Here is a 15,479-nt window from a genome sequence, read left to right on the forward strand (position 1 = left end):
AGGCGGGTCAAATAGTCAATCTCCTCATGGGAACTTGACTATGTGATGCTTTATTGATTAATGAAACTAAGACACCATTTTGGAGAGTTAGGATATAATTTTGCTTACAAAAGCTTTTCTCTCATTTCTACATTTTCACTACAATTGTTTTCATCTTCAACCTTAGAAGTCATTGATCTTCAGTTGCAAACAATCTGCATTTGTAAAGAGCGACACTGTCACCCCTAGGGGTATCTGAGCGCTGTGTCTCCGTCGAAGAACCAGGTTTTGAGTCTCTTTTTGAAGTCTGCCAGCGAGGGGGCTGTGCTGAGCTGGAGGGGAAGGGGGAGACATTCTGAGTCTTGGAAGTGATGAAGGAGAAGGAGCGGCCACCGTTGGGACGGATGTAGGGGGTATGTGCCAGGGCAAGTGTAGAAGAGCTCAAGTGTCTAGCAGGATGGTGGAAATTCAGTCGATTGGTGAGGTAGGCGGGTCCTAGGTTGTGGAGCTCTTTGTAGGCAAGCATGAGGATCCTGAACTGGCATCTCTTCTGAATGTGGGGGGGGGGGGCATGTGGAGGTCTGTCAGGCAGTGAGCGATGTTGGTTCCTTTGGGGGGGTCCAGGATGAATCTGGCTGCCTCGTTCTGTATGGTCTGGAGTCTTCTGAGGAGCTGGGTGGAGATGCCGGCATAGATGACGTTGCTGTAGTAAAGGCAGCTGGTGATGAGGGCCTGGGTGATGGTCTTTCTGGCATTGGTTGGGATCCATCTAAATATTTTGCAGAGCATGCAAAGTGTGTGAAAGCAGGAGGAGGTGACTGCGTTGACTTGTCACTTCATGGTAGGTTGACTGTTAGGGATGATGCTGAGGTTGCAAGCATGGTTGTTGTGTGTGGGTCGGAGTTCTGCGGGCCACCAGCTTTGGTCTCATGCGGAGGTGTAACTCCTGAAGATCAGTACTTCAGTTTTGTCAGAGTTGAGTTGGAGGCAGTGGTCTCTCATTCATTTGGCTACGTTGGTCATGGCATTGCAGAATTTGGTTTTGGTGTTGGAGGGGTCCTCTGTGAGTGAGAGGATCGGCTGAGTGTCGCCTGTGTAGGAGATTGTTGAGTCTGTGGGATCTGACTACGTCTGCAAAGGGGGGTCATGTAGATGTTGAACAGGGTGGGGCTGAGAGATGATCCTTGCGGTACTCTGCATGTTATGTCTTTGGGTGCGGAGGTGAAAGAGAGGCAGTTGAATGCTCAGTTTATCTCTTGTAAGGAAAGAGGCTATCCATTTGAGGGTGTCTTGCTGCATGCCTATGTTGATGAGTCTCTTGATGATGGTGTTGTGGGAGACTGTGTTGAATGCCGTGGAGAAGTCTAGGAAGGACAGGGCAAGTTTCTCTGCGTTCGAGCAGTGTCCTGATGTAGTTTGTGGTTGGCATGACATCTTAATTGAGAGGGTTCCAGTAGGTAATTAAGTTCCAGGAATCCGAGTGCTTCTGGTTGATGGCTTTCTCAAGTACTTTGGCCGGGTAGGGGAGCAGGGCGATCAGATAACAGTTTTTAAGATAGTTTGGGTCAGCAAAGGATTTCTTTAGAGGTGGGGTCTGACAGCTCTGTTTTTCCATTAGTCTGGGAAGGTTGCTGTAGAGATTGAGGAGAAGAGGATGCTGGTTTGGATGTTGAAGTTGTTGTAGATGTTGGTGATCGTGCTATGGAAGTAGTGTGAGGTTGTCGCAAGTAGTGTGAGGTTGTATCCAATCCACCCTTCCCAAGGGAAGGGTGGATTGGATACAAGAAATATAATATTTGGGTTCTGAAACTGTAAATAGTAAGCCATCTTGGCATGTTAGGACTGTGTGTGGGTAGATGATCGATTTCACCAGTGCACATGGCGGTGATTGTAGATCTACTTTTTAGGTCTGATCAGACCAGTCAGCAGTATCCTCTTACGTCTTACCCATAACCAGGATGTGTGGCACTGTTCGTGGCCTGATATGCAGAGAAGTGAAAGAAAACTCTGGAATCATGAGCCCCATCCTATGTCCATGTCTTCCATTCGTTCACACTTTTTTAGACGTCATCTCAAAGGAAGATTTGTGGCTTTCTCAGATAACTTAAATCCGGGCCTGAGAAGGCCAAGTGGCAGCTGAAGATGAGCAGTCCAGTGACGGGGATCAAAGAGGCACCTAGGAAAGGGGACAGGGAAGAAGACCGAATAATGGCAGAGTAATGTATGGCAACAAGGACTGCCATGAAATTGTTTATGAAAGGGAATAACATAAGTAAACGAGGAAAGATCACTACGTTCTCAAGGTTCTACTCTGACACACTGTCGTGCCTACACGTATGATTAAAAAGTCATTAAGCTAAGATCCACATGATGTCCAGTGCGGAAATCATATACCCTTTTTGGATCCATTTCTATGTCTCAGTTCCTCAAACGCCCTCCCCACTAATTCTTATACTCCTTCAAAACAATGTCAAATCATGCTTTCCAGATGAGTGTGGTGTGTGCAAGTAGGAGTCCCAACAGTTTGTGAAAGCAGATGCAATTGTTGAGATATACTCTGCCGGTGTTATGTACGTCCTTGAAAGTGTGGGTGCGAAGTTTGAGTTGTGCTCGTTTGTGTATGGGGAGCCAGTGGAGCCCCTTCAGGTGTGGCTGATGTGAGAGTGGCGTGGGAGGTTAGGAGTGATTCTGGGCTTGAGTTATGAATGGTCTGCAGCATTCTGGTAACGTTTTTGTTGATCTTGGCTTAGTGGCGTTCCTGTAGTAAGGCTTGCTCTGAACCAGGACGTGCATGATGGTTTCCCAGGTGCTGATTAGGAGATTTTAAAATCTGTAAAATAAATAATATAATGAAAGGTGCACAGCTGTGTGATAGAGGGATACATATGTCTCGGCCTCATTGGTGGAAGGCTGCACAGGGTTGGAAAGTACCACATCATGCGGTGGGGGTGCAGCTGTTGAAGGGGGACACCAGGTGAGGTGTACTTTGGAAGGCGGCATAGCCTTAGAATGCTCGTGTACCCGCCAAATGGGGAGGACACCAGTAAATGAAGCAGAAGCACTAAAATAGATCATAGAGGGAGGGTCTGAGAGAAGACTCAACTGTCACTCTGTTGGATCAGAAATCAGGGATACAAAACTGAAGAGGGCAAGTGGTGACTGAGCAGCAGAAAATGGCGGCAATTAAACAAAAAAAGCACTAACCGGAAGTGTAACATCAAAGTCTACTATCCCCCCCCCCCCTATATCCCCCTAAATACCAGGCAAATCACTGTCATCTCAAAATGTGGCGTTCAGTGATGGTGCTCTGTAAAACAGAAGGGGCGTTTTACAACGGACTTCTGATACTGGCACAGCTGCAGGCAATGACATTCGAGATCTGAAAAGTGTAAACCGGAATCTATGGCAAGTGACCATTTATAATTTGGTAATACTACGTGTAATGCTGGCTTAAAAGTGAAACCCGATCTTTGGCTCTCGCTGCGTGCTCCTAGCACTCATAAAATTCACATTTGCCGACGCTGCCAAGTTTAGTTTAACTTGCAACTCGTACCAATCTGTCACTAGTAAAGTAGAAGTCGTATTTCAGTAAAATGTTTGGCAGTGTGCTATTTTGTCCTCGCTGTATCTTTTTTGTTTAACATTTACTCTGCCTGCCGAGATATATATTCCCCCTTTGCTTGAGGTTTGTGAGCTCTTTTTTTGTCATGTCTGGTGGGTTCGTAGTGGAAGCTTCTGCCGGTTATTTCTCGTCGTCCTTGGCCTTCTCGAGTACTGTTGACTGAACACATTCAAATGTCACACAACCGCTTCTTTTAATCTCGTTGTACTGTTAGCCTCCCGAGTCGTCAACTGCAATAGATTTCTACATCCGATTAGTTATGTTTTATGAGATGAGTTTCTTCTCCACACCACCCTCGGAGGCCGCTTTACCTACTGCTGTGTGAATGTTATGTTACCGTATATACCGTACCTGTGCTCGGCGGCTGGGCTCATTAGATATTTATTCTCCTCGACCACGGTTGGGGTCCACTCTTAGGATGTGTGTTTGCGCATTCAGTCAGTCTGCCACTAAAATATGCACTGTATATCTAGGGGTGAGGGCACTCCATTGCACATGTCCTCGCTCCTAAGAGTTCTGCCCTAGATAGCAGACGGGCACCCTCCCGCTGCGGCATATGTACGTGCAATACGCCACTCAGCCGGAATGAATGTCTGAGGAAGTGAACAGCTTGGTACAGCAACGCGGCGTTTATTATTTGAATTTCATTTTCACAGTCACACTTCTAATATTTCTTTCTCCCCCTCTTACTCTAGTCGTGAAATGGAGAATAAGGACACCCTGCGGGGGCTGCAGAAAATGGAGGACCGCCCAGAGGAGCGCATGATCCGGGAGAAGCTGAAGGTGACCTGCATGCCCGCCTGGAAGCATGAATGGCTGGAGAGGCGCAGCAGGCGAGGCCCCGTGGTAAGTTGTGTTCACAATGCTCATCTTCTGTGGTCCATGGATAAACGAGAAAAGAAAGGTGCATTTAGCCACATCTCTGTTGGATTTAGTTGTAGAAATACAACACCGTTGCAAATGTTTTGCTGTTGCTTCTTTTTTTTACTGTAACGTGTTCGTTTCAGGATATTTTAATATCGCATATCTGTGATCTGGCGAATGTGGCCGTGCCACAGTTTGACGTTCCAAGGCTGCCCTCTAGAGTAACTCATCGGTACAGGGACACAAATTACTGACTTCTGGCCTGCTTGTATATTTTTTTCCTGCTACTTTTTAGAAGTCGTTTTTTTAAGTCTCCATCGACAAAAAACCTGTTTTCCCACTTCTCGTAAGTTTATACGGCCACACTCCGGTTTGTAAGTTTTGGATGTGGCTTGAAAGGGAATCCTTTCAAATAACTGCATTGCCATTACTGCAACTACTGTACATTTATGTTAAATTTGGATTAGAAAAAAAATTACTCGCCGCTGTGTTTAGTATGTGCATTAGTATCAAGATTGACAATGAGCCGAAAGAGCTATGTTAGCAGCGTGTCCTTATAACGTGCTTTTAGGAATATTTTGCCTGTTCCTTTAGCTAGTGAGGTTTTCAAGAAGTAGCTTTGTCGTGTGCTTTCCGTGGTGGCATCTGCTCGGGTGTGGCTTGGCTAAAACGATGGTAATCTGTGACTATAGTCTGCCTTCTGAGACCACTTCCTAAACTTCATACACATGGAAGTGAACGACCTTGCTGGGCGGCAAGACTGTTCATGTTTTGCATACGATTCTGTGTATGGATTGAGGGGTGGCTCTAGGCAGGGCAATAGTCTTCAAACTTTTTGAATGAGAAACCCCCCCCCCCCCCCCCCCCCCCCCCATCAAAAATGGTTAGGCGTAAGGAACCCCTCCTGACAAAAATTTCTGGAACCTGGTACTCATTATTGATGACCCTAAAGGTTCTATAGAGAAATAGTTAATCTGTAGTGGCACCTCATTAGTACCAGTTTAACACCCATATATAGCAATAAGCAACAAAAAGGTGACAAGTACAGTTTTACAAAGGGCCTTCTACTGAGCGGCAATACCTGTTGCTGCTTTTTACAACCTTTTGAATTAATAATTTTTGTTGTTAATATCAGCAGATTATGCTGTAGATGATGGATTATGTGGTAACTCTATAATTATGCTAAAATCGTTGCTGCCACACAATTACATAATTCCAGTGGCCTTTGGTATAATAGCTGTAATCCATGGGCTACAACTTTATTGCACGGCATTCGAGGAAAACCATAGTACATGCCATTGGATTCTTACAGCTTTGCATTTACAGCTGCATGTAACTGGAAGTAGCTGAACATCATTCATCATAATTAAAACATACATATGTTTTTTAGGTCTTTCAACGTCCGGTAGCTACATATAAAATAACGGGCAGCTTCAATGAATAATAAATACATTTAAAAAGTTGTTACTCAGTGGGAAATGCACCGTAATACATTATGAAACCTCTATTAGTTAATGCACTGCAAAGGTCTGTGTGAAACCTGAGAGCCTCAGAATGAAATTGTGGTTAGTGTATTGGAGAATAGTGACATGTGTATTTTTAGTGCTATAAGGTTACTGCCTGTGACAGAAAGCACTGGGAATATGTAAGTGTTTATTTTATATGTGCATTACTCACAGTATAAGATAGACCGCTACAAAACGTGCAAAATGTTTTACGATAAAATTTTGCTTCCAAAATATGAGCTGCTTCCGAAATATAGGGGCTTATATGCCCCTTGTGCTGCCGGTGCAGCACCAAATTGTACGCTGGCAGAAAGGACAGGAATACACTGTATCTAATAAATACAGTCCATTCCTGCCCCTTTGAATTAGCATAGGGCAGTGCAGCAAAAATACTTGCAGAGCTGCCCTACGTAATTTCATTGTAAATGAGGCCCATAGATTTTAGTAATATCCAGACCCTATGTAATGCAATTTGTTTCATACCTGTCCCTTCAACACCTTCTCAGGGATATAAACGCTATGTAAATAGAATGGCAATTAAAAGCAAGCACTTCTAAGCTCAGTTAACTCTGTGCACTAACAATCAAAAAACGTCAAGTGATTTGATCAATTAACTGCAACAGAATTCTCCTATCCAGACAAACCAAAGCCAGGCAGACAGCTAACCACACCTTTCTGCCAGTGTGCTGTTGTCCTGAAAGAAATGCAAATGAGCACACCGAGTTAATCTGCAAATCTTTTACATTTGCAGATTAACTCGTGCACATTTGCATTTCTTTCAGGCCAGCAACACACTTGTAGAAAGGTGTGTTTAGCGGTCTGCATGGGTTTGAAATCCCAGCACAGGAGAGTCCCTGAATGACACTCTATGGAAAGCATCTGGGACGTTTTCTTGTAGTAAACAAGGAGCGCAACCCCCTTCCCAGGACTCCATGGCCCCCCTGAGAGTCGCGCCCCACAGATTGAAGACATCTGCTCTAGGGGATTAAAAAAAACTGATGAGGCGCTGTTCCCATTGCTCACCTCTCCTCATTTATGAGGAGTTAGTTATTTGTTTGGGAACAGCGAGTGACCTCTTCCTAACATAATTATGCCAGAGAGTAGTAATCTACTCCTCGCTGCTTTCACCAGACGACAAAGCAGGTCTCCCAGTTTGGCTTCACTCCTGGGTGAGAATCTCACCTTCACTCTTCTCTAAACATTGTAGTCCTAAATTTAAGCGTATGTGCAAGTCCTGTGGCGTGAGAAGGGAAAGTAAAATCCGACACTCCCTTCTTGTAAAAAAGGAGTCCAAAATGTCCTTTTGTTTCAAGAAGCCTGGTTGAGTCCTCATTCAGTGAATGGCGATACACTGAAATATGATTTACTTACTGAAGAACCTGTTGGAGTAAAGAAACTTTCTAAAACGTAGCAGAACACCTTACTTTCGAATATATTCGGAAAGTTTGGAGGGCCAGGGTTGCAAGATTGCACCATATTGGTAGGATATTTTTATTCCATTCCCAGGTTTCCTCTTACAAATTATTCGTCCAGTCAAACTCCTGGAAGGAAACAAAGGCTCTATCCTACCCTCTGCACTTATCGAAAGGAACACATTTGTTCTAGCTGAAGCCCTGAATTATTCTTCCAGTCAGACTCCTGGAAGGAAACAAAGGCTCTATCCCACCCTCTGCACTTATCGAAAGGAACACATTTGTTCTAGCTGAAGCCCTGAATAGTTTGCAGATGAACCAAACCTTCCATTTGAGCCGTGGTAGTTTTACTTAAAGCAGGTGCCCAGTAAATTAATTTATAATCTTTGTTCAAAATCCCATCTTATTGACTTTAGACCTTAACACATACAGTAAACCTTGTAACAGCACAGTGCTATCATTACTAAGTTGTCATCCTGTTAGTTAGGCCTGGTCTCGCAGCACTTGTGCTGTCTTTCCGAGATGTGCTGTTTTTAGGATATGGGCATTAAGCTCCTTTCATGCTTTTTATTGGCGCCTTTCAGTGTCTTATGGAATTCTTTATTATTTAATTGGTCTATTTGTTTAGTTGTCCCTCTTTAGTACAGCCTTCTCTTCACTTGTAGCCTCCCATAAGGACAGCCCCTCTTACACGTGTCCTTACTCTGTATGATTCCTGAACTGTTACTGAGCAGTATTAAGTTAATTTATGCTTTGTTTGTAATTGCTGTAGGAGGCAAGACATGCGCTCCTGCTTTTGCAACCCGCTGTGGTGTCTCATTGTGTTAGGACTTCCCCCTTAGTGCCATGCTCAGTAAGAGTGCCTGGAGTAAAACATTACATATTTTATTTTTGCACACAAGCTTTGCTTTTAGGCTTACCATGCTTAATCTTTAGAACGGCTGCTGTGCTTTTATTTCCGTCTGCACGGCTCAACTTTGCAAACATTTAATTATTACCAACTCGCCATGCCCCGTTTGCAAACCAGGTGCGTGGGCGTAATTATGAAAGTGAATGTCATAATTGGGACCACGCACCTGGTTCGCAAACTTTGCCTTCTACTATACAGTGCCTGAGCTACAAACCCTTATTTCCTTGCTCAGCAGTTCTCCCTTCTACTAGCCTCTGAAAGACGTACTAAGCTGCTACCTCACCTGACCGTTTCAGGGCCTCTGAGGTGTGTTTAACTGCTTTTACAACTTGAACTATGCACCCATATAATTTATCTAGCAGCTTCTTTATAAGGAGTATTTTTTCAAGACAAATACTAAATTTTAATGTTACCAGATTTTACTACGCATGACAATTGCCCTCCCCTTACAAAGCCACGGAGATACCTTTTCTTTCTTCCAGGTCCTCTCAAGGTTGGACTCGCGCGTATTGGTTTTTGAGATTGTGGTGGCATTTAGAAAAAGTAATACAGTAGTCTTTTTTTACGCTCTGAATAAAAAAAAAATCTTCTGCTTGGGTAGGCAAATGAGACATTCTACTCCCCCATTGCAAAAAAAATAAAGTAAAACAAAAATAATTTGCAATAGGGATCTTCATTGGCTGCCTGTCAAGGAAAGGGTCCATTTTAAATCACTCTGCTTGGTGCACAGAGCGGTACATGAATCGGGCCCAGTTCCACTGCAGGAAAGATTTGCCTGGTATCGTCCTCGGAGGCAGCTTCGCTCCTCTGGTGCCAGCCTGTTGGTAACTCAGATTCAAGCATTCCAGGATGGGGGGGGGGGGAGGGCTTTCAGCGTGGCTGCTGCTCACCTCTGGAATGAGTTGCCACAGAGCATCAGACAGATTAATTCTTTAATTGAATTCAGAAAGCGCTTAAAAACATGACTCTTTCCGAAAGTATGATCCGACTCATCCACTTGATGGTTGTGTTTCTATATCTGAGCGCCAGGATACCCGTAGGGTGGCAGTTTGCGCTATATAAGAATACATACAATACAATAGCTCGAACATTCACAGAAGCAAGACCTATTGCATTGCAAATGCTTTTTTTATTTTTACTAGCAGTGAGTGCAACAGATTTTCCATGGCATAGCATCATTCCATAAGCAGCAAGCTTGAGTCCTAGTCCAGGTTTATTGAAAGTGTGTAAAGTTTTTTACATGGATCGGTCTCTTCCCTGGAGGTAATCAGATCATTGTATGTAAGAAAGTATTGGATAGCATTTCATTATTTTATGATCCAAACCACATTACGTGTTTAAAAATAAGTGGCTCAGGAAAGACTGATGTTTATTTATTTATAGCATTTGTAAAGCGCTTCTGCAACCCTACGGGCATCCTGGCGCTGTGTACATATTGCTGAGTAAATACTGTGCATCAGAGGAGGGGAGGATAGTATTAAAGTTCTGGTGAGATTAAGCTTTGGGGAAGAGCCATGTTTTCACCTTTTTTCGGAAGGCCATCAATTCGTCTGTTTTCCTGATGTCAATAGGCAATTTATTCCACAGATGGGCTGCGGCTATGCTGAAGGCTCTGCCACCATAAGTGGCTTTCTTGATCCTGGGTATGCTTATGAGATTGGAGGATGAGGATCGGAGGGACCGTGTGGGTATATATCATTTGAATTTCTTTTGAAGTGGTTGGGGGCCCATTCCGTGTACTGCCCTAAAGACAATGCAGAGGGATTTAAAGCAGATCCTTTGATGTACAGGTAACCAGTGAAGGTCGGCCAGCGCGAGGGTGGTAGAGGATCTTCGCTCTCGGGAGAGTGCCAGCTTCGCTGCTGCCGCCTGGATGCTTTGCAGTCTGGAGATCAAATAGGCCGGGGATTCCAGAAGCAGAGCATTACAGTAATCCAGGCGGCTGAGAATGGTGCTCCTAACTATGGTGGCTCTGACCTGCGCTGGCAAGAGGGGTAGAAGCTTTCGCAGTCCTCTCATTAAAGCAAAGCAGCTACTCACCTGCTTATTTACATTGGTCTCAAGACTCAGACAGTCGTTAAAGCTGACTCCGAGATTCTTCACAGATTTCACTGGGGTTAATGATTCCCCTGAGTCCAAGGGCCAGAAATCGATGGGTAGACTTCTGGTGATTCTGCCAACTGCGCAGTGCATTATTTCCGTTTTATCACTATTAAATTGTAGTGAATTCTGGTTTAGCCAGAGTGTCATTTCTGCCATGCAGGTATGGAAAGTCTCGAGTGAGTTGGCCTGGGCACCATCAAGGGAAATCATCAGCTGCGTGTCGTCCGCATAGTTGATCACGCTAATACCGTGGGCCTTGATAATGCCCAACAGGGGTTGCATATATATATTAAAAAGTATCGGGCTGATTGCGGACCCTTGTGGGACACCATGTGGGACTTTAACAAATTCCGACTGATATGGGGGGGATGGCTACTGCCTGCCATCTGTCTTTTAGGTAGGAGTGAAACTAATCGAGCGCCACTCCGCCGATTCCAATGTTCTTTAATCTTGTCAGCAGGATGTCGTGGCTCACCGTATCGAATGCGGCGGACAGGTCCAGCAGAATTAGGATTGCTGATTCCCCCCTGTCCGCCCTCATACGCAGGTCATCCAGAACTGTCAGCAGAGCTGACTCGGTTCCGTGAGCTGGTCTGAAACCGAATTGCTCCTCTTCCAGGATGTTGTTGGTCTCTAGGAAGAGGGCAAGGGATCTGCTGACCCACCGCTCTATGATCTTTATAGGGTATGGCAGGAGCGATATAGGACGGTAGTTTTTTTTGCAGTTCGGGTCTAGATGTTTACCTGCCAAGTACCTCTGTCGTTTATACATTTTAATTGGAGCTAGACTCTTAAGTTTCTCAGAACAAAATTGATTCCAGAACGGTAGAGCAAGCCATGTTCACGAACTGGTTGCAGAAGTGAGTTGTAACCCCAGGTTGCAACTTTCACTCTGTGACCTATTCTGTGAGGATCTCTTAAAAAGGATTATTGCGTCGCTAAACACTAACACATTCAGGCTGTTCGTCCAGCCATTACGCATGATGTGCAGTATAAATTCTCCACTGCTTGGTAGTTTAATTTCATTATTTGTTGGGCCAGTTTCTATAGAGCCCTTTCTTTGGTGCCGCACAATGTCTTTGCAGAGGCATACACACGTTTGTATGCTCCTCTTTTGTTACAAGAAGGGCTCTCGAGTGCCCCCGTCAACCAAAGAGTACATACAAACAAAGCTGCTTCTGCATGGAGATGGTGCACGTACAGCGCTAGCGGGTCCTGCTTTGGGACATGCTGCCAAGTACAAGAGGCTCCAGTTGCTTAACTTTCTGCCTCGCATTATGTCCCAGAGAAGTGGTCTGGGAAGCTTCATTAGCTTAGTCGCAAAGCGCAGTGCTTGAGAGCTCGTAAAACTTTGCGCAATCTGATTGGTTATTCTCAAGTGGAACCTTTGATAACCCACCTTTCTTTCTTGACTTGGTGTCCAAACATTAATCAGAAAGCGTCTCTCGTGATGTTGTTCCCAAAGCAACATTTCTGCAATAGAGTTGGGTTTGCATACTATATGGACAAAATAAAGATCATCAAAACATAAGCAACTATTTGTAAATTCTAGAGTTATCTGCACAGACATACCCACCTCTACTGAACCAGTTTCCAAGTGATTAAGGTCATATATCACTACATACAAACAGCAGCCATAAGACTCTAGTTGGATCTGAAGCTTTTGTCACACTTGCTAATGTAGCTGCCACTGTTCTAATAAGAACTGTTAAGCGCATAGAAATCTGCATAGCAAACAACCTGAAGCTTAGTCCGTATTTTGTGTAAGCAGAAATGTATTTATTTATTTATTTATTTAAAGAGTTTTATAAAGCGCTGGCTAGACCCGAAGGTATCAGAGCGCTTTACATGAGAATCAACAATGTAACAGAAAAAGATCAACAATTACACAATACATAAAAAAATAGGGAATACATTAGGAGAGCAGAGAAAGGAGGGAGAAAAGTAGTGGAGAGGGCAGGGGAGGTGAGAAAGGGAGGATAAGGGAGGAGACAACAAGGAGAGACGAAAGGAAGTCTGTCTAAAGACCGACTTGGTAGGTGACGACCAAGGAGGGAATCCACTGCCCTTCTCCCGGCATCAGACAAAATAGTTCAGTCTCAATACATTGAGAGAGGAGAGACGGAGAGACATAAATAGAGAGAGGATGCGGGAAGGGACGACAGGAGAGACGATAGGAAGTCTGCCTAAAGACCGACTGGGTAGGTGAAGTCCAAGGAGGGTATTCCCGACCGGTCTCCCCTATAGCTAAACCAGGTAGCTCCATCGGGCATCAGACAAAATAACTAGATCTCAATTGACGAGGGAAAGTTCGCAGATAAACAGGGTGGGGACTCTAAGGGCCATGACACGTGGGGGCAAAGGTCAGTAGCAGGAAGTGGAGAAAAGTAGAGCGGGTAGGGGTAGGGGGTAGGGGAGAGAGATGATGTCAGGAGAGACGCAGGAGGGTTTGTTGCGGCCGTCATTTTAGGCAGGTACAGGCAGTATTTCAGGAACGATCACTGTGGGGTGACTACATTGCAGCTTTGTGTCTCGCGTGTCCCTGTAGGCTCTGGAAACTCTATATTTGTGTTGGCCCCTTTGCATGCTTTGTGCCACTCTGCCAGGTTCCATGTCATGCCACGCCAACTCGTGGACTGCAGGGTTCTCTGTAGAGGACATGTATGTCAGAGGGAGCATGCATAAGTTCTCCAGGACGTTCAGGATGACGTTAAAGTGACCCATAGCGGACAGTAGTGTGGGCAGATAGGCACTGAGAGCACAGCAATACTATAGTCTATACAGTGGAGCAGTTAGCCACCCTAGAAATCTTAGTCGCTTTTCATATGGACTCAGCATGGGCGTTTTCAAATTGATCTGTTCTCTCGTTTTGCTCTTGTTAGAGCCAAGATTATCTGGATCTCGATGGACTAAATCAGGGCCAGGATCGTGGGTGTGTGCCTAGGGCAGGACCACAAAATTAGCTTCAGGGAACCTTGCTGGTGAGTATTGCTTCGGGGTTCCCAAGGCGGGTGCTGTTGCCTGTTTGCTTATGGAGCGTGTCCGCCGGGCACCATTTTAAAGTCGGGCACCCAGCTTCAACTACTCCTTGCCGCACTGCCCATGTACTCTCCTCCGGATACAGCCTGCAAGCGCCTCCGTGAAGTTTTTTAAGCCACTATACAGGCCTCAGTATGTTCACCAAATGCCCAGAGAAAGGCCAACGACCGGGCAGGCAGCAGCCGCGGGGACCTGTCCACACGAGAAGCCCACAGCATACTTAGTCCAGCCGGCAGCACGCAGCAATACCTCTCTACCGCGGCTGACCCCCGCTGTCTCTCACAGGCGCCGACGTCCTCACAGCTTACAGCGCGCTACACCAGAAGGCCTCCAGCTGCAAACTCGTATCGACTCAGTGTCTTACTTGGGGGCCACAATATGATGGGCGCATCCACCGCAGTGGTCGGAGTCCCGTTGAAGTAGACATTTAGGTTGGTCAGTCCTCTTAGTAACCCTTACGGTTAGTTGGTGGCCTTAACTGTTTTCTCCTTACTTTCCCTCCTGTAGAATTAATTGATGAGATAGCTATACTTCTTTACATTTAAGAATAACAAATAAGAATTGCATTCTAAAGTCTCTAAAGCAACAGGCCTTCTCCTCACATGCCCGACAGTCAAGGTGCTTTACCATGGACCATGGATTGGGTGGGTAGCATTTCAGAAACGGTTGTAAGATATGCCTTTTTGATACTTTTCCAGACCTGCAAACTCTTGGCACACTCCATCAACTCTGTCCATATGTCCTCCTGATGAAGAGCCGATCTCATACAGAATGATCTGGAAAGTCCTGTGCAAAGTAGTTTTTCTTTGTGTAGGCTGTGCACAGCTGATGTCCATCTATTATTTTGACATGAATCTTATTGCACTGCCGGGAATGCACACGGGTGAGATTGTGTTTTTCACCCACACACCTAATGTCTTTAAATGTAATTCAAATTAAGCTGAAGAGGTTACTTGAGACCAACAGAAAGAGGAATGGGACCAAAAAAAAAAACATACAAAGCTTACACTGAGCCTTGTGACCACCACCCACTCCGAGGGCCTTCTGATGTTGCGTTCGTGATGGAGATCAGAGTACCAACAGTTTTGTTACCTGCTTTTTAAATTTATACATTAACATCTAAGCGTCTTTATTCTGTTGTACTGACTTTAGGTATGACTTTACCTTCCTGAGACCACCACTGATGGTCACTATGGTCTAAAACCTGTTAGCCTGTTTTGCCTGAAAGACGAAACGCTCAACATCCTCGCCCCCCTGTTTCTCGGAAACACTCAGGCTCTTAAGGCAGGGCTGTAGGAAGCAGGAGAGGCTTTGGCGAACGGGCTGGGATCCCAGGGAAAGGGAAAAGCACAAACTCCTGCTTAGAGAATATAAAGGGAAGGTAATTGAGGAAAAGCAGGCCCATTTTTCCAACTTAACGACTTCCCTTACTTCCCCTAGAGAATTGTTTAAGATTGTTGATTCCCTCTGTACCTTGCAAACACCAGACCCTGCAGTAGGCAACCAAGAGTTGTGTGATGAGATCTTTGTTCTTTCACTCAAAAATAGTTGACATTTATGCCACTCTTGAATCACAAAGGGACCTGCCGGGCTCCCATCTTCCTCTGTCCCCGTCTCTTACAGAATGTCGGCCAAAGGATTCCCATAGTAGTTTGTCCAATTTTCCTCTTCTTACTTCCCAGCAGTTAGATCTGATTCTGAACAGGATTAAATCTGGATCCCCTTTGGACCCTTGCCCCCTTAGGACCCTGAAGGACGGTAGGGAAGTTCTGCTGCTTCACCTCCCCGAAGTGATGAACCGCGCTATAGTTGAAGGCATTTTTCCATCCTCTTGGAAAAAGGCAGTGGACAAGCCTTAGCTGAAAAAGCTGACACTAGATCCGGAGATACTAAAGAACTTTCGCCCAATATCTGTTGCCGGCCCCAGCAAAGATGCTTGAGACACATCTCAACCAACATCTGACTGCCTTCCTTGACACCTCTGGCCATCTGGACTCGTCACAACATGGTTTCCGGAAGTCCCATAGCACTGAGCCGGCTCTCAC

The 15,479-nt window shown here is 45.2% G+C and overlaps 1 protein-coding gene across 1 annotated transcript in view; it reads left to right on the forward strand.

Annotated features, from left to right (window-relative positions):
* MAP3K1 (mitogen-activated protein kinase kinase kinase 1) overlaps positions 1 to 15,479 on the forward strand; it is a 493,522-nt gene that overhangs the window by 208,928 nt on the left and 269,115 nt on the right. The window contains exon 2 of the mRNA XM_086960650.1: positions 4,297 to 4,447. Coding sequence (XP_086816776.1) covers positions 4,297 to 4,447 — 151 coding nt within the window. The remainder of the gene's footprint in view (positions 1 to 4,296; positions 4,448 to 15,479) is intronic.

This window comes from Lissotriton vulgaris, chromosome 3_1 (genome assembly GCF_964263255.1).
Source record: "Lissotriton vulgaris chromosome 3_1, aLisVul1.2, whole genome shotgun sequence".
Classification (NCBI taxonomy): Eukaryota; Metazoa; Chordata; class Amphibia; order Caudata; family Salamandridae; genus Lissotriton; species Lissotriton vulgaris.